The following is a 24711-nucleotide window of genomic DNA, read 5'->3' on the forward strand; positions in this document are numbered from 1 at the left end:
CTTATTTGCAGAGGGTGCTGACAATAAAGCAAAAAACTATTTACTGCTGTCACAGCAGAGAAGGTGCAATCCGTTTTGAGTGAGGGAGAAATGCAGCAACTGGCTGGCATGAAGTGATGAAAGCATGCCACACACAGCACAGTCAGACCCCCACAAAACTGCAAGTTCCTGGATTCAGGTGGCCACACCACCGTTTTTTGCATAAAGCGTATGAGAAATGTAGGAGAAGCAGGGTGGGGAGGAATGGGATGACACAGGACGACTGCAGGAAACCGACAGTGCAATGTGCATGCAGGCTTGAACAATCCTGCAAGAAAGGCAAGCCAGCAGCACCTTCAAAGCACCATCTGGAAGAACCAAAAGATGGGGGCTTGTATTCTGTCTCTGTACTAACAACGCTCCTGTTATATCATCTCCTCTAGATACATGTCCAAGTAATGCCAGTTACTATGGGAACCGAGCTGCCACTCTCATGATGCTGGGCAAATTCCGGGAAGCACTGGGGGATGCCCAGCAGTCCGTCAGGATGGATGACAGCTTTGTGAGGGTATGCGGTCCTATGTGTGCAACTCCTCTGGTGCTACTCAACATTTGCAATGCATGCTACAAAGGGCTTCCTTTCTCCCCTGTCTTCTCAGGGACATCTACGAGAAGGAAAATGCCACCTATCTCTGGGGAATGCCATGGCTGCCAGTCGCTGCTTCCAACGGGTTCTAGAACTGGATCATAAAAATACACAGGCTCAGAAAGAGGTAAGACTTTCGAGGCTAGGTTTGCCTTTGACTAAATGTGAAGTTCCATTTTCAGTTCCAGTTGGAAAGCATAACTTTATAATTTCTAGCAACCACTTCACACACAGAAGTGTGTGTGATATAAGATAACAAGTTTATCCTCTTATCTCAGCTAAGGTGGCTAAGATACTGCAGACTTTTGCCTGGTAAAGATGCATCCACGTTGCCCTTACAAGAACTTCTCTTTGAATCTGCTTGAATCTCTTCTTGAAATAATAGTTTTTCAAACTAGGCAAGACATGACTGGTAATACTTAAACATGTTTCTGGATGGGAAATGGCTCCAGAAATGTGTATCTTCTCTGTTGCTCCTTCCCTTTCTGGTGTGGATTCCTCTCCCATCTGTCTTAACTATCAACCACTTTAACCACAAGTAACCAGAGTTGGGAAACCATGCTTTGAACCTAATTTCAAACTCCTGGTTTTTATATACCCTGGCAAACGTAAGTTGTTAATGAGATCATTGTCAGTATAAGCCTTGTGCGTGGTTAAGGTTTGTAAGTAGAATTTTCTCATGGAGAGAAGGGGCTGTGGGAGGAAATAGACAAACCTACCCATCCTTTAACCGTGGTTTTTGATTAGTAAAACTTAGCATGCACAGTTATTCCCTCAAGTGAAGGATGCCATCAAGCCTCAGATAGGCTCTGTTTCTGTGGCCAGAAAGCATTTTCCATGTCCATCCTCCCAGAAGCAAGGCCTCCTCTAGGAGCTCCAATTTTTTTCCCTGCCTATTGGAAGGTGGCTATCCCAGAGAACCTTTTTTATTTTTTAAAGAAAGAGGGAGCAGTGAAGCCCCAAGCAAATGGAGGGAAGGAGCATCCAGTAGCCTTTAGTGCCTCATTTGTCTTGCATAGGACCAGAGGGTAGTAGAAGACTTGGCCTCTGTCCACCTTTTCTTCCTGCCACCAAAGCAGAAGGCTGCAAGAGCAGTCATCAGGAAGGCAGCAAGAGAAGAGCTCAGTGGTGATAGTGGGCCCATGAAGGACCTCCTGCCTTCCAGACAGCAAGGGGAGTGACCCGGTGGAGTCACTGTCCAAACCCCTTCCCCATTGCTGTCCACACATGGACAGCAATCAGACCAGCCCCCACCTGGTGCACTGAATTCAGCAGGTAGCCTACCCACCAGGCACATAGCTGGAGACAGCCCTCCCAGAGCATGGAGAGACAGAACAGGGTCGCTCTCCTCCTTCCTCCCTTTCCTCCTTTCCATTAGCACTTCAGGAAGGAGAAGCTTTCTTGAAACCTTGAGGATAGCCCTGCATTGGAAACAAGGGGCAAAGGGCTCTCCATCAAGGAATCTACCCAGCGCAGCTGCAGTGCCCAGTTCTCTTCCCAGATCACCAGACCTGGAGTTCATGAATCACAAACAATATGGCCAACCCCTGCTGCCCTTCCAGTTTTGTCTTGGACTGTGGTCTTCTATCCTGATTTGCTTTGAGATTTGCCATTTTAATACTGATTTTATTGGATTTGTTTTTTCTTGCTTCTAATGGCTGCCTTGGGGCTCTCTGTACGTTACTTTGAAGGCCTTGTGTCTTTAGAGGGGAAATATAAATCCCTAAATAGGGGGACTTCTTCACCAGTCCTAATTACAGCTCCCCATGACTTGAAATGGATGCCACAGATGACAGGTTGCACACTCAGAACACTGAATAGTCTCATGTCCCTGTGTATTCAGCTACATCAACAGAAGTAGCCATTGTTTGGAAACTTAATTCTTAATTAAATATCGAGAATCTCAAGAATTTGTACAGAAAAACTGTTTTGAATAATCTCATTGGAAAGACAGCTTTCAGTAGTGTTAAATAGAAATAAAGTCTCAAGTGGCCTTTGCAGCTCACTGAGACTTTTACAAGCTTGGGGTGCAACATGATACAGGTTTAGACAGAGAAAAGTCCTACAACACCCAGCATTCCCCAGCCAGCATAGCTGACAGTGAAAGGCCTTTTTTACATCTAAACAAGCATCAGATTATGACCTTAGGGCCATAGCTGGGATACCAGCCTATCTGAAGATGAATAACTACCTCTCTGGTAATCTCCCATTTGAACTATGTAATATCTTGCATATGGGGTTGCCTTTGGAGACAATTCAGAAGCTTTAGCTGATGTAAAATACAACTGCAAGAGTTTTAACTGCAACTGGATGATTTGAACATACTGTGCCAGTCCTTGCCTCACTTACACTGGCAACTAAGTTGTAAGCCACCCCGAGGCCTTGGCAAGGGGCGGCATAGAAATGTTTTAATAAATAAATAAATAAACTAAGTTAGTTTTAAGCTGTTTTTGACTTCTAAAGCTCTTTGCAGCTTGAGAGATCAGTATATGGAGGAATTCTTCCTTTTGTATGTACCTACTTGTACTCTAAAGTCATCTATGTAGGTCCATCACGTGGTTTCTAATTCTGAAGCTTAAAAGGTGACTACCCAAGAGAACACCTTTCTGGTGCTGGTCTCCTAATTATTGAAGACTGTCTCCCAGGAAATTTGTCTGACATCAGCACTATTTTCCTTGAATCACCCAAGTTTATTTTTATACTTTTTTGCATAGGTTATATACTATTTTCTATTAGGCTTTGAAAGAAATGGTAAGTATAAAATGTGACTATAAATGCTCAATAAAACGATCACTGATCAACTGGCTAAGATCTATTTGTCCTCCCAGACTCTGAAACTTTTGCTAGTTTGATCTTTGTTTAATCCTTGTTCAATCCTCATAGCTGGTTTTGTATCATCATTTTGACTGTATATTATCAGATTGATTTTATTTTGTATTTTTATGTTGGCCTTGTGTTGTATTGTGATTTGTAGAGTTTGCTGTTGTGTTTTATACTATTTTACAGTTTTGTGACTTTGAAATAAATATAATGCAATATAATTTAAATACTTCAAAATAATTGCGAATGCACTGATAATGCTGGAATCTAATAGCATTCTTGCCTTGCCTTCCAGCTGAACAATGCCAGAATTGTCCTAGAATATGAGAAGGTTGCTGAAGTTGACTTTGAGAAACGGGATTTTAGGAAGGTATGGATGAAGATGCTTTGCATCAACTGATATTACTAGTTCAGTTAGTCTTAAAATCTGACAGCAACTCTCCCAGGTCTTAGGTGGAAGTCATTCACATCTCCACTGTTGAAGGTCCAGAAATTGGATTTTTTTTGCATACAAAGCATGTACTCTTACATGAACCTATGGCCCTGCCCATGAACATGAAGGGCAACAACTGCATACGAATATATGAGCATGTGAGTGTTGTCACTTTTCTGTGTGCAAGTAATGCTGTTGAGATGGGGTGCAGAGCAGTAAAAATCCTTCCCTCACAGAGTATGAAGGAACCCCAAAGGAGTACTACTCGTGGATACCTTTTTGGCAGAGCTGAATCAGGTGCTGGTGGAGCAGTTGCACATCCCCATTCAAAATCTGAAAGCTGCTGTTTTATTTATTCATTCCATTTTTATATTGCCAGTAGATTTAGCAGGCATTCAGACCTTGGTCTGTCAGATTTAAAGCCCAGTGCCTTCTCTGTGGTATTTTCCCTTCGGAATGAATGGGAGCTAAGTTTGACTCCTCCAGGGGACTGAGGCAAGACCTGCCTCCGGATTTTAGCTTCTTTGCATAAGAAGTCTGCTTTGATGGCTCTTGGGTTATCCCCATACGCTCCTGTGTATGGTCAGACAACAAGAGTAACTTTGCCCTTCCACCCCATGGCCTCAGTGCTCAGGCCTCCGTCCATCCCGGTGAACTCCTGCTTCACTGCCCTCTGAATTGCGAAGAGCAGCTGGCTGGGCAGGGACAATCTGCATTTTGTCTTAAGGAAGAACCCTGCCTTGTCTGAGACTCTCCCCAGGCTTCTCTGTCTCTTAGGCAGAGTCAAACGTACCCTTTGTTTCTAGAGAAGCAGCACCTTGGCCTCCATCATCTGGGGTGTCTCAGCGCTTCCCGCAGCACCCAGTGGTGATGTCACCTATGGGAAGGGGCGGGGGAGGCAGGAGTTGCAAATCCAGCTGAGCATTAATCCGAACAATGGCCCCCTTCTTGTGCAGCTGTCTCTTGCCTAGAGCAGCAGGAGAGCACAAGAAGTCACTCATTGAGGCCTGGAGCTTGAGTTACTAACCATTTGTCATGGTGGCCTCTGTTTCATCCCACCCATTCTTGTTTTAACACAGCCTGTTGAGTTTCTGGTGCTTCATGCTTCTCTTGCTGATCACAATTGAAAATGCAGGGGCTGGTCGGAGGCAGTTCCTCCTATTCCAGGGAAGCTCCTTTCTGTTCTGAGCTGAGCACAGGACTACGCAGAGCAAATAGGGTCATATCAGGCTGCGCCTGTGCCCACCCACATTAAAATGAGATACTGGGGAGGGGTTGAGCTAAGGTCCAAATGAGGCACAGGTGAGCATTTTGGAACATAACACAAACATGGCTCCACCACTCTTGCCCATATCATCTCACTTTTTCTCCAGTTTGGTTCCTATGCTGGGAGAAAAGTATTTCAGACTGTTGGTAAGTTTTCATAAGAAAAGCTATCCAGGATCATATCAAAGCTCTGTCTAGTCACACAGTGGGGAACCAGCTGCCTACAAGAAACCCACAAGCAGGACACAAGCACCAAATCACTCTCCTGCCCAAGTTCCCCAGCAGCTGCTCTACATAGGTGTACTGTCGCTGATATTGTAGGTAGCATTTATCACATTTAGCATTTAGCCACTTCTGCTTGTGGGATTTTTATTTCTCTTTAAAGCTATCCACACTGGTGGCTTTCACTGCATCTTGCAGTAGTGAATGTTGTTGTTTAACTATGCACTGTTGCACCCTTCACCACAGAGACTTGACTGAGCTGTCATGAGTAATAGCTGTCAATGGGTCTGTCATTCATGTATTTATTCCATGAACAACATGCAAAAGTACTTCCTTTTCCCTGCCCCAAGATTTCTTTCACTACGAAGGTCAGCTTTTTGACCCAAAGGCTACTTTTCAAGGTTATTCATGTCTTCCAGCAAGCATGGAGCGAATTGTCATGCTCAGCACCTGAACTTCCCCATCCTCACTAATTGTATCTTTCATACCAGGTTGTCTTTTGCATGGATCGTGCTCTGGAATTTGCCCCTGCCTGCCACCGGTTCAAAATTCTCAAAGCAGAATGTTTAGCATTACTGGGTCGCTATCCTGAAGCACAGTCTGTTGCCAGGTAGGAGCTGTGGTAGCTAGTAAATAATAAAGAGTCTGTGGCACCTTAAAGAGTAACAAATTTATTTATTTTGGCATAAGCTTCCATGGCTACTGTCTGTTTCATATTTCAGCACTATCAACCTCAGTCTGGCCAATTAGGTAGAAAACAGGCATGACTATGAGCAGATGTTGTGACTTAAATGAATTTGAAGCTTTTTCCCAATAATAATTTCATTGTCTTCATAGGTGTTTTTGTTCTGGGGAACTAACCAAATGAGGTTTCCAAAAGTTGTGGTATTCTTTTTCCTTTTGACCTGTAGTAAATGTTTCCCCTAGGTCTGCAACTTGCTGAGGAATTTTGTGCTGCTGAAGTCTCTGGCAGTGATTGGGGAGTTACTTTACTGTCAGAGAGGTGCAGGGTAAGGGCCAGCAGAAGAATCTAGCTGCCACTGACTGAGCTTTTTAGACTCTGCAGAAGAGCAAGGCAAAGTATGGCAGGAGCCATGAGTCTGAATGGAATAGGGTGTGCTTAGGAAGGGACAGTTGCAGCTCGGGAGAAGGAGAGGTCCAAAGGAATAATGGTAAGAAGAAGACAAGGGCAGGAGTCTGAGGGAAGGCAGACAGGGAAAAGAGATGGCCAGAGAGAAATTGTTCCTGGCCAGAAACTGAAGAGGTGCAATATCACATACTGGTTTGAAATAGCCGGCCATGTCTTTGGCTGCCAGTCTCATGTCTCTCAGAAAAGCTTTATGAATGTTGAGCCTGTTTTGTTTTGTTGTTAGGTTTTTTTTTTGTGTGGGGGGTGGTGACCAGCTCTCCTTTGGTCCTGAGAGTTCTGTGTTTCTCTCTTGCCGCTTCACTCTCTGAATAGCGACATCTTGCGAATAGACTCCACAAATGCTGATGCCCTCTATGTCCGAGGACTTTGCCTTTACTATGAGGACTGCATTGAGAAGGCTGTGCAGTTCTTCATCCAGGCCCTCAAAATGGCACCCGACCATGACAAGGCCTGTCTCGCCTGCCGGGTAAGTATGACAAGGAGCAGCCATACAAGGAGGAGTGTGTGTGTGATGTATCTGACAGGCCTCTGAGCACTGTGGGGGGAAGCCTTCAGCCACCTTTTCATGCACGGTGGCAAGCAGCATTAAATAGGTATTCAAGAACAAGAGTCATGAGTGGGAGTAAATCTACACATTGTTCTTCCACTTCCTTTCTAGAGAGGATGCAACTTGTGTTCTGCAGCATTCGGGGAGGGCTTAAGCCAGCCCTAGTCAAAGCTATATACATTTTGCCCCCAGGGTTAAAATTCTACAGCTAGGCAATGTAAATTGTACCCCAGGTAAGACTTATGTAGCTTGTCTAAATGATGCAGACTGAGTGAATTTGGATAATTTAATGTCTTTTGTATAATTTATTCTATGTTCACAAGCCATCAGGGTAGATAGAAGTGCTTCTCTGGCTTTTATAGTTTCAGTAGTCATTGCACATAATCTCTCAGACTCCTCAAAGGGCTAGAAAGGTTTCTTCAGACAAGCACACACATTTCCAAAAAAAAAAAAAAAAAAAGGAAAGCTAAGAGTCTGTGCACCCACCACCACATGCTGTTTTTTTTGTTGCCCCTTCCAGAGTGTTGCAGCATATATTCTGTCCTTATTAAAGTCTGAACAAATCTTTGGTAAATTCTAGAGCAAATGAAAGCTTTGGTTACTTAACTGCTTTCAAAATTCCAATGCTGTGCTTGCATAATGGTAGCATTGGAGCTGTTCACACAGCATGATGGTTTGCTTTGCTGTAGGTTATTTAACCCATAGCTGGGGGAAGGGGTGCCATTTTGAATCCCACTCAAGTGTTGTAGTGAACCCAATATAAGTGAGTTATGTGAGGGTTAAAACCTGCTTGTTCTGGATTAAATAAGTTAAAATGAGCAGTAGTGTGTTGTTGGAACCTGTTCAGTGAGTGAATTGCAAGTGGCATTTACATGGGGAAATGAATCTAGGTGGTAGGATGTGAGTGTACATCCAATGCATATTTTTTGTATTTGTTGTTGACATAAAACTACGATTCTCTTTGCTGTGCTAGGTTGTTTAGGACCACAGTATTTACCTAATTAATAGGTTAGCTTAATATATTTACAAATCTTTTGATTGAAAGCACCCCCAATTAATCAGGGAACAGATTTAAAACTTTTTATACTACTAGACACAGTTGTTATGCCACTAGAAATTTAACTGATGATATTACTCATACATTTTTTTAAAGAATAGTCCACCTTTATTAATTGCAATTAAACTTCACAGCCAAATGAACCCAGGTGTTAGACCTCCGCATCCATACAGGATTGGTTTAATAAAGTCTGAGATAGTCTAGTGCTAGACAAACTTGCAAAATAGACTCATAAATCCTAAATATACTGATAAGTTTCTGGGGAACTATTTATTGAAATCTTTATTTTGCAGAACCTGAGCAGCTTGAAATCTCTCCTTTATAAGTAGAGGGGTGGGGGAGAAATTTGTCAAATTTGTCTGGTGCCTCCATCTGTGCTGCATGGAGAAACTGACCCCTAAAATAGTGAATTGTCCTGTTTTGTGTTTAATTATGTTTGCCCTTTTCTAAAAATAAGAATACATGCAAAACTAAACAGTCCGTGTTCCTCTAAAAAGATTAGCTGGCAAGTACCATTTTAAAAGAGAGCCTCTTCTTCCTAATTGACAGAGAAGGGGGAATAGGGCAGAAGCAGCCCAAGTGTAGTTCCCATATGCAAATTCATGCAAGTTAATCAACAGAGCTTTCTTAAGTATCAGGTTTGGGTGTCACTTTTTTACTGCTTGAATCTTAAACTATCTTGCTGACCACCTCCTCTTCCAGAATGCCAAAGCTTTGAAAGCGAAGAAGGATGATGGCAATAAGGCCTTCAAAGAAGGCAATTACAAGCTAGCCTTTGAACTTTATACAGAGGCCCTTGCAATAGATCCAAATAACAGAAAAACCAATGCCAAACTCTACTGCAACCGTGGGACAGTTAACTCAAAGGTAAGAGAGCTTTAAACTTGTCATGTGTGTTTTGCCTTTTTTTACCAGGGTCATTCATTTTTGCTGTTTGAGGGGGAAGTGACTTTAATGTGGTTGTTGTGGTTACATTTCTATACTGCCTGTGGCCAAAACTCTCTGAGCAGTTTACAATAATAATCATAGAATCATATACTCAGATCACTCATCCAGATTCTAACCAGACCTGACCCTGCTTAGCATCCAAGATTAGACAGGATCAGGCACTGGAAAAACCTGAAGGCAAGCATCCCTTAAGAAATAGGGTGAGCAATAAAAGCTGCTGATTGGCCTGCTTATTAGCCTAAAAAAGGCAAATAACATCTGAGTTGAGAAAGTCTTCTAAGCCTTTCCTGCTTAACGCTGAAGCTAAAATTCATGCACAGGAGCTCATTTCCTGGTTTTGCAATTTGCCTTTCAGCTTAGAAAGCTAGAAGAAGCAATAGAAGACTGCACGAGTGCCATCAAACTGGACAACACATACATCAAAGCCTACCTGAGGAGAGCACAGTGGTAAGTCTGTGCGTGATCTGTAGTGGGAGGGGTTCTGGCTCAGTGGTGGTAGAGGGCATGCTTAGCCTTGAGGTGGAAGGTCCCCATTTCCAGCTCTGGCATCTCCAGTTAAAAGGATTGTAGAGCTAGGAAGGGACTTCTCTCTGAAGCCCTCATTAACTGTGGCTAGTCTGGGCAGTTATATCTGTGTGAAGAGGAGCAGCAGTACAAGGCAGATTTACATGAGGCAATGATCAAGTGGTGCAGTTTGGGTTTCAGGTGCTTTGTTTCCTAATGTTAGGCAGAGACCAGCTGCTGTCCATTCCCTGTTGTCCGATATCTACTGTCCTTTGGTCTCGCATCTCAGTTCAGGATGTGTGCTTATTTTTGTCCTAATTCTCCCACTGGAAAGATTGGGATAGTATATATATTCCTGTGCCCTCCCCATTTTCTAACTGGTAGCATTCCAGCTGTGGAATCCGTTACCTAGAGACATCGCCTGGCACTGACTAGTTATTCATTTGGTGCAAAGCCAAGACCTTTTGTTTTGCCCAGCATTTTAATGGTTGAACTTTTTTTACTGTGTGTTTGTAGTATGTTAAGATTCAAATGCTGTTGTGGATTTGGCTATTCTGTTTTATTCTCTGTAAGCCGTCTTGAGATCTTGACTGGATATAAGATGGGGTACAAATGTTTTTAATAAATAAAAAATAAAATAACTGCTCTAACACTGTGAGGTAGCACAGGCTGAGAAATAGTGGCTCAGCCAGCTCTCAGCTTTGTGGCTGAGTGTAGATTGGAACCTGGGGTGCCCTTGGATGTTACCAAATACCCCATCCTTTGTGCCACATTGCCTCTGTTGGCCTACACTCCTCATCACAGCAGGCTGTGATTGCCAAGGACAGGAGGGCTCATTGCTCACTTCCCTCCAGCCTAACTTACTGGCCAGGCTTCACTTCTCAATTTTTGGGCAGGAATTTTTTCCCATCCCCCACTCCCAGGTTAGTACCTCATTTACACTTGTGTGGCTTGTTGAATCATTTTGAACTTGTTTGAAATTCTGTAAGATAATAACTGTGCTTCCTTTGACTAGTTACATGGACACAGAGCAATATGAAGAAGCTGTGAGGGATTATGAAAAGGTTTATCAGACAGAGAAAACAAAAGGTAAAAATGGAGCACCTGAGCCCTTTCTTGGTTCCAGCGTGGTGTCTTCCAGATGTGACTGGCTACAACTCCCACCATGAGAGTTGTAACCAAGGACCCACTTAGAAAATGCTAATCTTTGCTATTGCTTTGAGGGGGTCTCGAAGTCTGGTATCTTTCGTCATGTGTTTCTTGCTTGATCATAGGGCACCAAATGCAGTTCTCCTGTAAGGTGGTGTTACGGGGTTTCCCCAGAATCTGAGCTCTCCTGGTTGGAGCTGGGGGATCAAACTTTTGTTCTTCTGAAGTGGCAGAGAAATCCTGTAAACCTGAGAAACATTTTGTTTGAATGGATTTTGGAGGATCTTCTAGTCAATCCAAATTAATTTATATTTAACTTTCATTCTTCCTTCTTATACTAGTAGGCATGTGTGAAGGACTAGTTTTTGCTCCTTGATATGCCTGCACATACAATTTCAGTCCCAGTATTCCTGAATTTCCTCTGACCTAACTGAATTTCCTCCTGTGACTTCTTCAGCTATATGTGATTTTTGGTGAATTTGTGAATGTGAATTTACAAATATATTTGTAAATGTGTTTGTGATTTATCAAAAGAGTAATGTTGTCTGCACGCAAATTTCATTTTTCAGTTTTCTAGGTTGGGTGTGTATTTTGGTTTTGGTCCGTAGAGAGAAGCTCCATTCATTATGTGTGTTTATTCTGTTGCAATTAAAGCTGTTTTTATACTTTATCCTCTGCTACATTCTAGAACACAAGCAGCTGCTCAAAAATGCACAAATGGAACTGAAGAAAAGCAAGAGGAAAGACTACTATAAGATCTTGGGAGTGGACAAGAATGCTTCTGAAGATGAGATCAAAAAGGCATATCGGAAACGGGCTCTAATGCATCATCCAGGTACTGAAATGTTTCCTCAGCTTCCACTTGTATAATTCAGTGATGTTTGGTACTACCATGCCATGAAAGAAAAAATTAAACTTCCACATGGGATACTTTTATTACTGACTGCTCATTAGAGAGTCTGGGCCTGTGCAAGGTTGATTCCTCCTCATTGACTATAAGCCAACCATTGACTAGACCCAAATGGTACTTACCATTCACTGGCAACCACATCAAAAACATAGACAAACATGTTCAACAGGGCACCATTACAAATCCATTTCAATTCTAGGTCTTTTTCACATTTGCAATACATGCACCCAATAATCCTTTAAGAACTCAATGAAAAAATGCTCATGCATGCATCTTATGGTTAAATCTCCTTTTCAGAGAATTGGAATATAGCCAAAGTAACATCATTTTTAAAATGTATCTGCTTAAGTATATTATGGACCTAACTTACCCCAATTAAATTGATAGTGTTAAAGCTAGAATTGTTAAATGCGAAGAACAAAAAACATTCTTTAAAATCCATCAGCAAGGCTGCTGTAATTATGACTTATCAGCCTCTCAGAATTCTAAGAGTGTCAAGAAGTATGGAGTGCTCTAAGTGTTTTTATTTACAAATTTGTTTCACCCTGTACAAAGCTTTCACCAGGGTCCTTTACTAAATGCTGCTTAATAAACCAGCAGTCACAGAACAAGGGACAGGGTCTCCTGTGCATCTGTTGAGTAAAGGACAAGAATTGTAGCACACTTTTCATAGTGAAGGAAGGTATCAGTGGAATCCTTATTTCACACATAAGTAATACTGATTCAGGACAGCCAGTGGGACTGCCATGCTTGTGGATGATGCCAAATGACCCAGGATGGTGCAGTGTAAAGCCAGAGTATAAAGAACTCCAAAAGGATCACCTCAGATTGAGTGAATGGCCACATATGGTAAAGGAACTGCAACATGGATGCATATAAAGTGATGCACATGGGAGCAAAGTCAAGTCTTTAAAGAGTATTAGTGCTATCTTGCTCTTCCTAGTGGAGGGCAATCCTATCCATCAAGGCAGCATCACAGATGTTGCAGCTGACTGCCCAAGCTGAAATCTCAAAAGACTGAAGTCTCAGAGCAAGGGCTTAAATCAGTAAGTCTACAGGATTTGGGTCGTTGGGGGTGGAAGTAAGGAGAACCTAATTCCCCACCTCCACCCTGTTTTTGTATGCCCTCTTAATGTGTTACTCGTGTGAAATCAACATGGCAATACTTTGCTTCACTTTGCCAGATGAACCACTCACCTCCACTGAGACTCTTTCAAGACTTGCCAGTGTATCACTGTGTGTTACTTTGCATGTGTACTTTATTTCTGTTGTTCTCTGATCACCACTTTAGAGGAGTCCTTTTGGAGCTTGACCCCTAGCTTGCATACAATTCCCAGCATCTCCAGGCAGGGCTCAAACTCCTGCCTGAAACCCTGGAAAGCTGTTGCCAATCATTGTTGACAACACTGGGCTAGAATGGCCAGTGGTCTGACCTAATATAAGGCAGCTGGAGAAGTTCTCTGTGTTTCACCCCAATGCCCCTAATGTCAGGGATTCTCCAACAGACGCAGAAGGATTAGGCTGACTTCTCAGGACCCTACAGGGCTAGAAGGCCATGTTGTTTGGAGATAGGTAAACTGGATGCAGCCCCTAGAATTCTCCCTAGATTAACATGAGCCTAGACTGTGGTGTTGTCTGGTGTTACTGAGATGTTCTCCTGAAAGAGAGACCTGGATATAATCACAGACCCAGAGCTTCACCCAGTTCAAGCTCCACTGGGCTTTTCCCTTTGCCTTCTACTGTCCTGTCCAGATGATGAGCTGTGCAGCTGATAAACCTCTCTTCTGTCAGGAGCACCCATTGCAGTGGATTATTTCACTGAGTTGTGAAGCTTACAGAAAGGGACAACATGTTCTCTGAAAGGCACATGTTGCAATGGGCCAGCTTGTAGTATTACCCTGGGGCAAAGAAGCAGCCACTGTAGAACTCCCACTTGGAAGTTCAGGGCATGTCTGTGCATAAGATCATGTCCTTGAATATAGGCACTGGCCATGATAATATGCTGATGAAAAGGAGTAATTGTAGCTTGTCTGCTCACTCCAGAGTCACAAGCCCCCAGATGCTATGTAGGTGTTGAAATGCACAAGTACAGTTTTTTTATGTTTATTCAAAAGCATGATCGGTAAGACAGTCCGCCATCTTTGGGTCATTCCATACTTTATGCCCCCAGGAAGGACAGCAAGGCAAAAGGTCGTCTAGGTAGGGGCACAATAGAAGAGCTGAAAGCATGCATTGAATGCCACATTGGGAATCAGAAGTCTGTGGTATCTGGAATTAATGGATACAGGTAGATTTCCACTGGATCTGTTCAGAAGTCGACATCCAGTTAGGGCTTACAAAAGTTATTTTCCTGGTTTTTCTTGTCAAAATCTTCTTGAATTCCTCTAAAAGGTAAATTATGATTTCTTCTTTCAACCTTCAAAATCTCTCTTCTTTGGCTCAGCCTTTCAATGTCAGAGTCTTGTCTTTCTATACATACATCAATATTTCCTTGTTTTTCTTTAAGTTGTGTAACTTTTTTTGAATTTTCTTGAATCTCCTTTTTAAAATCCGATTTCACTTCCTGTAATTCATGTCTTAAGGATGTGATTTCTCTTTCACTTTTGTCCTCTGATTGGTTTAATTGACCTGCAAGTATTTGAATTTGATCAGTAACTATTTCAGTATGTTGTTTTAGTAATGTTTGGAGTTTGTCCATAGGATCAGAGTCTGAGTCGGCTTCTTGAGTTTCAATCCTCTTCTTCCTTTCTTTAGGCCTGGTTGAGGCCATTCTTGTTTCCTCTCCTCGAGATATATATCTCATACAGTTTTTTCATTTATTATTTCGGGGAGTCTGAATCTTCAATATATTCCAAAATCTAAGAAGCAATGTTTTTCTCATTAAAAAAAGAATGTGTATTTAAAAGAGGAGAGAAAGGAAAAGGGAAGAAGAAGAAAGGAGGAAAGAGGGAATAGAACAAAAAGGAAAGATTTAATATGTTAAGTTCTTAACTATGAGTGTTAGGTTGATTCATCACTTTCTAAATCCTATTTTTAATATTTAATAATTCATTGCTACTAATTACTAATCAAATACTAATAAACAGTCCTTTCAAAATCACTGGTCTGAGATCTCATTCCAGATCCAGCAGATGGCACTAATCATACTGTGAGTGCTGTGCTGTTAGATCATCTATGTCAAAGTTACCTTCTCTCTACTCAGCTCAACCAGAAGACTGAGAAGGAAGGTTCAAAATTTCCAAACATTCAGAAGACTGAAATCCAGCATTTCTCCTGCTTAGTTAAATAGTCATAATGTTGCCCAACTGCACCAAATCCGATTTAACATCCACAGTGTCACAACACAGCCTCCTTCAAAGTTCTTCCAATGGTTGTCCAGTGTGGGAAGAGAAGGGAAAAGATGGTGACTGGCAGAAGAAATCACCTCCTTCCGTTCTTTGCAAAATTCTAACCAGGTTGTTCACTGCATCAGTCCTTGGCCATTCAAGGACTTAGACTAATAGACCCATATTCCAAAGTCCCGTTCCACAGTTCACCAACTTCACCACACTGTCCCATGTAGCAGTTGATGATATATTTGTGACTTTTCTCAAAACACCTCAAATATATATTTGAGAGCGGGAGGAAAAAAGATGGCAATTAAATAAAGGGAAAAAATATTTGCACTCCACTTTGCAAATAGAAGTACAACTCTATTCATTTATCTCACTGGTCTGTGTTTTTTCCAACGTTGGTGATCTCAGTCTCAGCAAATAGTCTCACAGACCCTAACATACAGCTGGCTGGCTGCCAGCTTTTGTTTTAAAACTCCTCATAAAGTAATTAGTAGGAGCTGCCTTTGAGGTCTTGTTTACAGCAAATCCATAAATAATAATCCCTTGGAGTAAAGGTGGGGGAAAAACGCATAGAAGAGCGGAGAGAAAGAGTTTAAAAGTAAAAAGACGAGGAAGTGGTTTTTGGATGGAAACAATCACCCCTCATCAACACTAATCTTAATGTCTAGATACATCTGAGCCCATAAGAATAGGCCCACCTGCCAGTTAAGGTCCCCACGTAGAGAAAAAAAAAAATATTTCCACACCCACGTTTCCAGCCTAGAAATGCTTGAAAATGCCTGCAAGCTGCTGTGGACAAACCTCCATCCCCCACCCCTGTATAGCATTGATGTCTAACACATTTTTTTCTTGAGTGGCTGCATCATGTTTTGTGGGAGACTTGGAACATGGAGACAAAACAAACTTGTGAGGGATGCACATTTCTGTGCAATAAATTTCTTTCACCACCTTCAGCATCGTTTCTTAATTTCAGTCATGTTCAGGCTGCTTCTCCAGGGGAAGAACATCCTGGTGAGGCTGGACAACACCATGCCCAAGGGTGCACCAGATGCCACCCCTTCTTCCATGAGTTGGTGATTGGGAATAGTGAACCATGTCAGCTGTGTTTTCAACACCAAGACTGAGCAGCTAAGTTGACAAAATGTGGACCTCCTTGAGTAGGATCTAATTCCTAATATAGGCAGAGCATTCAGAAGCAAATGGGTACTTGAAAGTTCGACCTATTTGCCTTCCTGATGAATTGTGGGGTTTCCATTGTGAAATGTAGAAGGGCTGGTGCCCTTTTATCAAAGTGATCACTGGCTTGCAGAGTGCTTTTCTGAAGCACACCCAGCACATAAATGCTCTGCGTCCCCTTCTGACCCTGGTCCTCAGAAAGGCATATCTAGAGGTGGCAGACCACTTCATACTGGGTGATAAATAAAGCCGTTGTTTCATTGTTTTCAGACTAAGTCCAGATGACATTTTGTGCTTGCTTCTATCCAGATCTAGACAAGCTTTGTCCCTTCACTTGGAGGCTGAACAGTAGCAGGTGCGAGAGAAATGTAGCTATGCCATACATAATAGTTTTTCTTCTGGCATCTAGACAAGACTTGACACACTGCATTTATGAAGCCACCTGGAAAGCTTTTCTGCACTAGTGTAAAAGAAAATGGTTTTCTTATTGTATAGCAGTGTCTTGGAGTCTCTAGCCTTCCTACCTGCCAACATGGAAAGAGACGTCACTGAACACTAGAAGGCAGGCAATGACCCCTCTTTTGATCCTGAGCAAAAAGGGCCACTCGCCAATGGTACGCTCCATCAGTTCAGGTGGTTTTTTGAGGAGCTGCCTTGCTTTAATAGGTGCCTTGCTTTAATCACCTATTTCTCTTGTGGGGCCTCTGCAAAGTCTTGTGAGCCTTGTTTAAGAAAGATAGTGTTTATGCATTTTGTTATTTTCCATCTGTCAAAGCCAAAAAACTAATACAATACAAAATATAACGAACAGCACTGGAAAAAAGAGGTTGAGTAAGATATGCCATAAATAACTATGTATAGAATTGATCAACACTATTTACCAAATAATAAAATTTACTAGTAACATCACAACTGGATGCCCCCCTTACCATTGAAGACTATGAAATTGTTCCAGGTTTCTGTTTTAAATCTACAGAGTCCCACTTTGTGTAAAGCTTGGTTCTTAGGATAAAAAGCATGTGCAGTGATGAAGAAAACTTCTCAAAAAGACACAGTGAGCTTAACATCTCCAACAAAGTGGATATGCTAGTCACACTGTTGATGACAGTCTCAATTAAGCTTCAATAAATCCTTCTTTATAAAACAAAGAATAAGTCTTTGGAAGAAAATTGCATTCCACTTGTGGTTGGGCTACCATTCTGCTGCCCCTTGTTACCATCAGATAATAGAAGAATAGAAGATATTCTCTGGTGTGTATTTGACAGAAGGCATTAATTCTCCACCATGCATTGCATTCAGAGAGTATTAGTTAAAGCAGCACTTAAAACAAGATAGAAGCAACCCAGGATCGCAGCAGTGTAAATCAGCATGTTGCACTTACCTCCAGAAAGTTCTTTTTAAGAGCACAGTTACTAACAAAAACTAATGCCTTAGACACAAGTAACATGCATTTCATCTAATATTATTTATTTTGTTCAATGTAAAATGTAAATGTAAAAAGATGGATGTCACATGCAATATGTAGGTAAAACACCAGCAGACCTAAGAGCAAGATAGTATAGATTAATGTATATATTTTAAAATGTTATTTTAATTTATTGTTGTAAGCCGCCCCGAGGCTTCGGCGAATGGGGCGGCATAAAAATGTTTTAATAAAAAAATAAATAAATCTGTGATTCTTTCCAGAAGAAAAAAATTAGAGCAGCCAGGTGCAAGACATTTTAACTCACCAGCACATAGTCTCTTAGACAGACAGTTTCTTTCAAGGAGTGCTTCTAGGTCTGTAGTCTCAGAAATCTTTCTCCACACAGCCTTAATCTGGAGGAAATTTACGGATGTTATGCTGAGATTTCATTACTCACATTTTTATCCTGCCTTTCTTCCAAGGAGCTCAAAGGGTGCCAGATATAGTTCTTCCATTTCGTCTTCACAACAGCCTTGTGAGACTGGTTGGGCAGCTTCGGGAACTTCATAGCTGATCGGATCTCTTTAGTCTCAGTCCTAATTTTGTGTCCAGAGTGGGTTTTGCATTTGTGCCCTCACTAATCACAGGATTTTGCTTTAATCAGTAATTGATCCAGCTGAGCTACTGCGTAGGAATATACAGGCAGGGCTATTTGGATGCTGCAGGAGTACAGAAAAAACTGAGATGTTCTGCTTGCTGCAGAATTAATCTTTGTGAGGAGCTCATCTCTCACCTATTTTATTGGAGTTCATGTTTTTAGTTATAAGGGAAGAGGTGGGGAACCTGTGACCATCTAGATAATGTTGGATTAGAGCACCCATCCTCCTTGATCACTGGCCATGCTGATCAGAGTTGGTGTTCAACACCTGGAGGTGTTCTCTGCCTCTGACTTAAAGCTATGATGTCTAAAAATCGAGGAGAACAGCTGAATAAGATTGTTCAGTGGCTACAACATCTAGGGCTGTGGTGCTTTGCATAATTCTTGGTTTCTCTCTGCCCAGAAGCATTTTGCTGTGCAAAAAATCAGCAGAACAAATGCATGTAATGTAAAATAACAGTGCAGTTTCTCTAATTCATAAAAGGTCAAGAAATTGAGCTGGTTTTGGAGTACAGAATAGACTCTGCCCTTTCTGTAGGCTTCCAGAATATCTTATTCTTCTTACAGTCAGGATCTTTCTTTTCTCTTTCTTTCTCTCCCCACCCAAAAAACCTCTTGACAGACCGGCACAGTGGTGCAAGTGCTGAAATCCAAAAAGAAGAAGAAAAGAAATTTAAGGAGGTTGGTGAAGCCTTCACCATCCTTTCCGATCCAAAGAAGAAGGCCCGCTATGACAGCGGGCAGGATCTTGAAGAAGATGGCATGAACATGGGAGGTGAGTGCTAAAGAAGGATTTTGCTTCGGTGCCCTCCTTTTCCACAAGGGCATATTTTTGGAGATGGGAGATGAAATGCTTTTGCCTTGCTAATGCAGGCACTTCCATAGAGGCAAATCAAAATTTGAGCCTCCGTATAGCAACTCTGGCTCAGCTGGCACCTTGCTTTAGCCAAGGATAAAAATGGGAGCAGGACTGAGGGGAGTTCCCCAGAATCAAGGCACAGAAAAAACAACCAGCACTGTGAAGCGCTCCAGCCCGCCTGGAACATCCCTCCTCTGGGCTGGGTCACCTGATCGCTGCGTGATTAGCAAGCAGCGCTGCATGCCAGGCACCGTGTGCCTCATCAGCTGCCTCGGTGCAGCTTGTCATGCCGTTTGAACTCTGGTGGCATGGCTTCTTGCTGGAGCAGGGAGAAAGGGACCCAGGTAGCCCAGCCACGGCTCTGCATGTAAATCTAGTCAGCGTGTGAATGTGACTGGCCTGAAAGGCAAGAAACTAATCAAGAACTCCTTTCTTCCCTTTATCTCCCTGCTACTCATCACAAATAGATTTTGATGCTAATAATATCTTCAAGGCTTTCTTTGGAGGACCAGGAGGCTTCAGTTTTGAAGGTAGGTGGGATATTCTTCCTATCATACGCTGGAGCAGGAGCAGGGAACTTTTACAGCCCAATGGTCTCATTCTGTTAATGGATAGCTTCCAGCCCCTACATTTTATCAGAGGGCAGGGTTGGAGCCACCCCATCCCATTCCTGTCTCTTGCACACATATGTATTCAAATGTTTGGAAGGTGAGGAGTTTCTGCAGTGAGTGAAGTAACAAGCCCTTTCTCCGTGTGGTACAGCCCACTCAAATGCTCTTCCCCACAGCAGCTGGACTGTTTTGAAAGTCTCTGCTGCCTTTGCAGGTTTTTTAGAACCTTAATTGCTATGGGTGGATAAGATTTTTGGAGGACACATTAACCCTTCCCCCTGCAGTGTTCTCCCTGCTCTATGTGACAGTTAAAGCTTTTTAAAAGCCTCCATTGGTACCAAAGCCTAATTATTGCAAGGTGGAAAATGGGAAGCTGTGGGCCAGACGTGTGTGCGATGTAGGTGCAAGAAAGAATATCTCTGCCTAAAAGGAAGGAAGTCATGAGTTAGTACAGAGAGAATGTCTGTAGAGCTCAACTCTGGTGGCTTAACCACCATCACCAAGGTAGTTCAAAAACCCATTAAAATGGTGGAAATAAACTGAGGGGCTCCTGCATACATACCAAAAACTTGTAGCGGAGGGAGACCCTAAACCGGCCATTCCTCTCCTGATGCCAGTTTAGGAATGCTAGGCATTAAACTGTAAGTCCCTTCCTTCCTTTCAGATCAGCTTAGTATTATAACACTGTCTTGAATGGCTTAAAAAGCTTTTGGTCACCAATCATTGCCCAGTCACCCAGAAGTTAAGCTGCTCCTATGATTATTATAGCTATATTATTATATTAATTACATTTCTGTTCCACCTAATAACCAAAGCTCCCCTGGTGGTTCACAACAATAGAAACATTCTTTTGTTGAAATGGAGGTTGCCTATCCTGTCCAGTATACAAGATAGAGCCAGCCTTTCTGTTTGCGGTTCATAGATTTAGGGACAGCTTCATGCAGGTTTAAGGAGAAAATGGGCCTGCAGTTCTCAGCATACTCCAGCCAGCTGGGAGTTGTAGGCCTTTTTTCTGCCTAAATTTGCATAGGGTCGCATCCTTAGTGTGCATTCTCTTTAATATCTGAGCTGCTCTGGTCAAATTCTTGTTTGTATCCTAGCGGGGGGTGGGTTGTACAATACATCCAAATTCTAAATTTTGCCTGTGGTGTCTTTCAGCTTCTGGACCAGGGAATTTCTTTTTCCAGTTTGGCTAAACTTCAGAAGACCCTCTTGTCTACCAAAACCCACACTTTATCTGACCTGCTTCATTTAACTTCGAGTTATGTTCTCCCTTCATCTCATCGCGCCGTTTCTTAGGGCTGTGGTGTTTTCTCCTCTGGAGACCTCCGTTTTTTGTGTGAGCTTTAGAGTGTGATGAGAAACCCAGCGCTTGGAGAGAAGGGGGAGGGGCAGTGAAGGGTTATCCTTTTTGGTTGTTTGTTTTATTGTTAACTTTATTAAAAAAGAGAGAGAGAGAAATAAAATCTTTGGATTCCTCTATGATAAGTAATTTCAGACTCCCAAGCTGCTGGGATTTAACTTGTGGAGTCCTCACCTTCTGTGACGGGCCTGAAACTTTTCTCAAGTGCAGCTGAACATGACATGCCTTCATATTTATGTAAGTAAAAAAAAAAAAAACCCTAATTAGGTTTTTCTCGCGTTGGTTTCAATACCCCAGCTGTAGCCAGACTCGGCCTGTGACCCATCTACACAAAGGCTGAGGAAACACTTGAGAAACCCAGGCAGAGTGAGATTCATGGCATTGCTCCCTGAGAGAGTCACTTCTGGAATAAGGAGAAAAACCTTCCCAGCATATTGTAGTACCTCCAGAGCATCTATTTCGTTTGGGGGACAGTTTCTTTCTGTTTCCAATTTCTCAAATACTTCAGGGAAATGGTAAGGGCTGATTTCACACACACTGATATTTGTCTTTTTGATGGTGAAAGCCAGCTCAACACGTAAAACTGGCTCCACTGAAAATTGCATGGTGTCCGAGGTGGCTGTCAGGTGTTAAAGCTCTGCGCACTTGTGCAATGTCAGATCTGCTGTGCCTGTTTCACACATGCAAATCATCACTGGATGTCTCTGACACATTCATACATGCACGTGCAAATCCACTAAGTATGATGGAACCTGTTCTTCACAAACTGATTGGGATCCCAACATTTTGTTTGTTTGCTTGCTTTTGGTTAGGAAACAGTTTTTTTAGGATTGACCGAAAATGTGTTCTACCTTGAAAAGAAGACAACCAGCATTATTTGAAGGTGGAGGGCCTTTGGGTCTGCTGTGCAACCCTTTCTTGTATATTATGAAAACGGAGCTGCTTGTCTTGAACTTACCTGACAACAGTTTTGCAAGAAAACAATTTTCAAGCAGAATGGTAGCAACAAGCCACCTTGGAATCGATGGCTGCTGTTACTGCTATTTTTATTTTTATCCAGTGCTGTTATCATTGTGTATATTGCTCACACACACCAAGTAACAGCTTCCACAATGCCACCTTTTTTCCTACTGCTTTTCTCCGTAGTAGCAAGGCATCATGCAGAGATGTTGCCTCCTCGATGTGTTGAGCTATTTTAACATTAGATTACAATTTTCACCATACTGCTGTGCATTGGAAATTTCCTCTCATGTTAAGTGGCCTTTCCATTGTTTTGGCCTGCAACTCCCATAATCCCTAACCATCCACTCTGCTAGCCAGGACTGATAGGAGCCCGAAACATGTGAAAGGCCACAAGTTACCCACCTCAGCTTTAAGAACTGACTCAGAAACCACAAAAATGTTTCTAGATAACCAGGGTATTTTGATATCAAAAAGTGTGAGCTTTGACAACCTTCTTTGAGGTTTTTAGGGACTGGTTCTTGTGCAATACCTGTTCAGTAAAATTATAATTATTGAACCACATAAGCCTGGGAGCTGTCTGCTACTTTTTGAGCCATTCAGCTGTGCTTCCTGGCAAGCTTAAGAAAGCATTTGGGTAGGTTTAACTTTGTCCCCTGCATTTCTCTTCCCAGCGTCAAACTGGGAACGTGAGAGAAGCAGTGGTAGCAATACAGCCTGCAGGGGGATATTCAACTGTTGCTAGCTAGGCTAAAGTGTGGCGAGAATAAGGAAATAAGTTGTTGGAGAGAGAGAGGAGTAGGAGCTTGGTGTATCAGCCCCTTGAAGGTGTTGGAACATGTTGACTCCTAGGCTAAAAATTGTCAACTACCTCTTATTTAGGCCTGCCATGCAATCAAATTCCACTGATGGAATTTATTTCATGAGCCATGGTTACATCCAGAGAAGTAAATCTGGTGATGTTGGGTTGTGTACTTTCTCTATGAACCATCAAAAATGTAATAGTTTTTGAAAAACTAGCAGTGAAGCATATGAAGCAACAAAACCTCTCTTTGTATTGCCTTATGCTGATGGATATTAAATCAGTAGAATGTTATTCTTGGAGGCATGGAGCTATCAGGCACAAGGGAAAGCAAGAATGGTGAATCCTGCTAATTTCCCTTCCTAGATGCAGGTGAAGTTATTTTTCTTTACGGCTTGGTTCATATGATTAAACAAACCATGAATTGTTCATACACACATGGGAGTGAGTGTGCTGGCCTCCATCTACTCTTCCTCTTTGCTAAACAATTCAAGGAGCACCCATTCAGGGAATATTCTCTGTTATGTTTGAACCAGAATCGGTTGCTGAGGAAGAAGCAACCCAGAATTTTAACCTCACAATGAACTGTGGGTTAAAATTCTGGGTTATTTCTTCCTTAAGAATGTAGAGTTCCATGTTTTCCGACTTGCTTTCTCAATTTTTTCAAGTATTGAAAATTCTTTATGATCCAAGAGGTTGCTGGAACTTGATACTGATTGTAAACCTGGAAGCTGGTGAGTGCCAATTTAAAAGCAATCTTTTCTGCAATGCTTTGCCTTTTTCTTATGTTTCTGATCAGAAATTAAGTCTCTGTACTCAAAGCAGCCACTAAGGAGGCTCCTAGATTTCAGTTTTATTTGCATTAGGTAGCAGAGCTTATAGAATCTATTTTTTAAATCTCCTGATGTGGCATTCTAGATCATTGCACTATATTCTTGGTCATTAAACATTTTTTTAAAAAATAGTGAAATTGCATTTAAGAGCTACCAGAGGTGTTTTGCTGACTGACCCATCTGTCTGTCTGAATGTGGTGTTGGATGCCTGCAGAAAAATAAGGTAGTTGCATCTGGGATGGTAAACTATACCAATTCTGCAGTCACTCTTTTCAGACAAAAGGTACAGTGTTTGTTTTGAACTTTTCTTCCCATGGTCCAAGTTTCCTTTCCTGGTTTTAGTTTTACATAGGGAGATGTTCAAAAATAGCATTCACCTGCAGTTTGAAATAGTTTATCACTGACACTACCACTTCATTCTGCTGCATGTGGGGACCAGATCTCTGTCATGAGATGGATAAAAAAGAAAAATCCCACAAGAGGCGTTCCTAAGCTGAGAAATGCAAGGTAGCTTCCACCTTATTTGTAAACTGCTGGCCTAGGAGAAAAGTATTCTCGGGAAGGTTGCCATTTTACCTCATAAGTTTGACTCATTCCCACCCCTTTTTCTGTACACTGCCAGATCATTGTTCCTTGCATGAATTGTATCCTCTTTGCTGTATAGATACATGTACAAGGAATAGCAGAGCAGAGTGCAGATTTGCCAATGTTGAAGCCATTTGGAGAAAGGCTGTTTAGCTAGAACTATTTTACATGCTATTTTAAGCTCAGTATGAGGGTCTAGCCTTCCTATTAAAAAGTTTGTTGCATGATCTGTTTTAGAACAGCACCCATCCTCTCTCCTGGGGATGGCTTCACACATCAATAAGTATACAGTTCCAATCAGACCCTTTCACATTTCGAAGATATTAAAGGAGAACAAAAATTGGTGAATATTTGTTAGGTGGGATTCGTGTGTTTATATGCAGAATTTCAAACCAGACTGAAGCAAAAACCATATGCAGTTGATATTAACTTTATTATAAAATGTATATGATGTACAAAAATAAACACTCCAGATCTCGTTGGTGACTTGCTT

The 24711-nt window shown here is 42.0% G+C and overlaps 2 protein-coding genes across 2 annotated transcripts in view; one reads left to right on the forward strand and one right to left on the reverse strand.

The window, feature by feature from the left end:
* Positions 1-24699, forward strand: part of DNAJC7 (DnaJ heat shock protein family (Hsp40) member C7) — a 37297-nt gene extending 12598 nt beyond the window's left edge. Inside the window, exons 3-14 of the mRNA XM_044446990.1 lie at positions 423-547; positions 639-752; positions 3741-3815; positions 5858-5976; positions 6829-6982; positions 8823-8987; positions 9424-9515; positions 10588-10661; positions 11410-11556; positions 18828-18980; positions 19532-19594; positions 20834-24699. Of these exons, the coding sequence (XP_044302925.1) occupies positions 423-547; positions 639-752; positions 3741-3815; positions 5858-5976; positions 6829-6982; positions 8823-8987; positions 9424-9515; positions 10588-10661; positions 11410-11556; positions 18828-18980; positions 19532-19594; positions 20834-20871 (1319 nt within the window). The 3' untranslated portion in view covers positions 20872-24699. The remainder of the gene's footprint in view (positions 1-422; positions 548-638; positions 753-3740; positions 3816-5857; positions 5977-6828; positions 6983-8822; positions 8988-9423; positions 9516-10587; positions 10662-11409; positions 11557-18827; positions 18981-19531; positions 19595-20833) is intronic.
* The window catches only part of LOC123031726 (2',3'-cyclic nucleotide 3' phosphodiesterase), a 33304-nt gene continuing 20951 nt past the window's right edge, over positions 12359-24711 (reverse strand). Inside the window, exon 5 of the transcript XR_006416380.1 lies at positions 12359-12372. The gene's annotated coding sequence lies outside the window, so the exon portion shown is untranslated. The remainder of the gene's footprint in view (positions 12373-24711) is intronic.

Source organism: Varanus komodoensis, unplaced genomic scaffold, assembly GCF_004798865.1.
Source record: "Varanus komodoensis strain SLA01 unplaced genomic scaffold, ASM479886v1 scaffold50, whole genome shotgun sequence".
NCBI classification, from domain to species: Eukaryota; Metazoa; Chordata; class Lepidosauria; order Squamata; family Varanidae; genus Varanus; species Varanus komodoensis.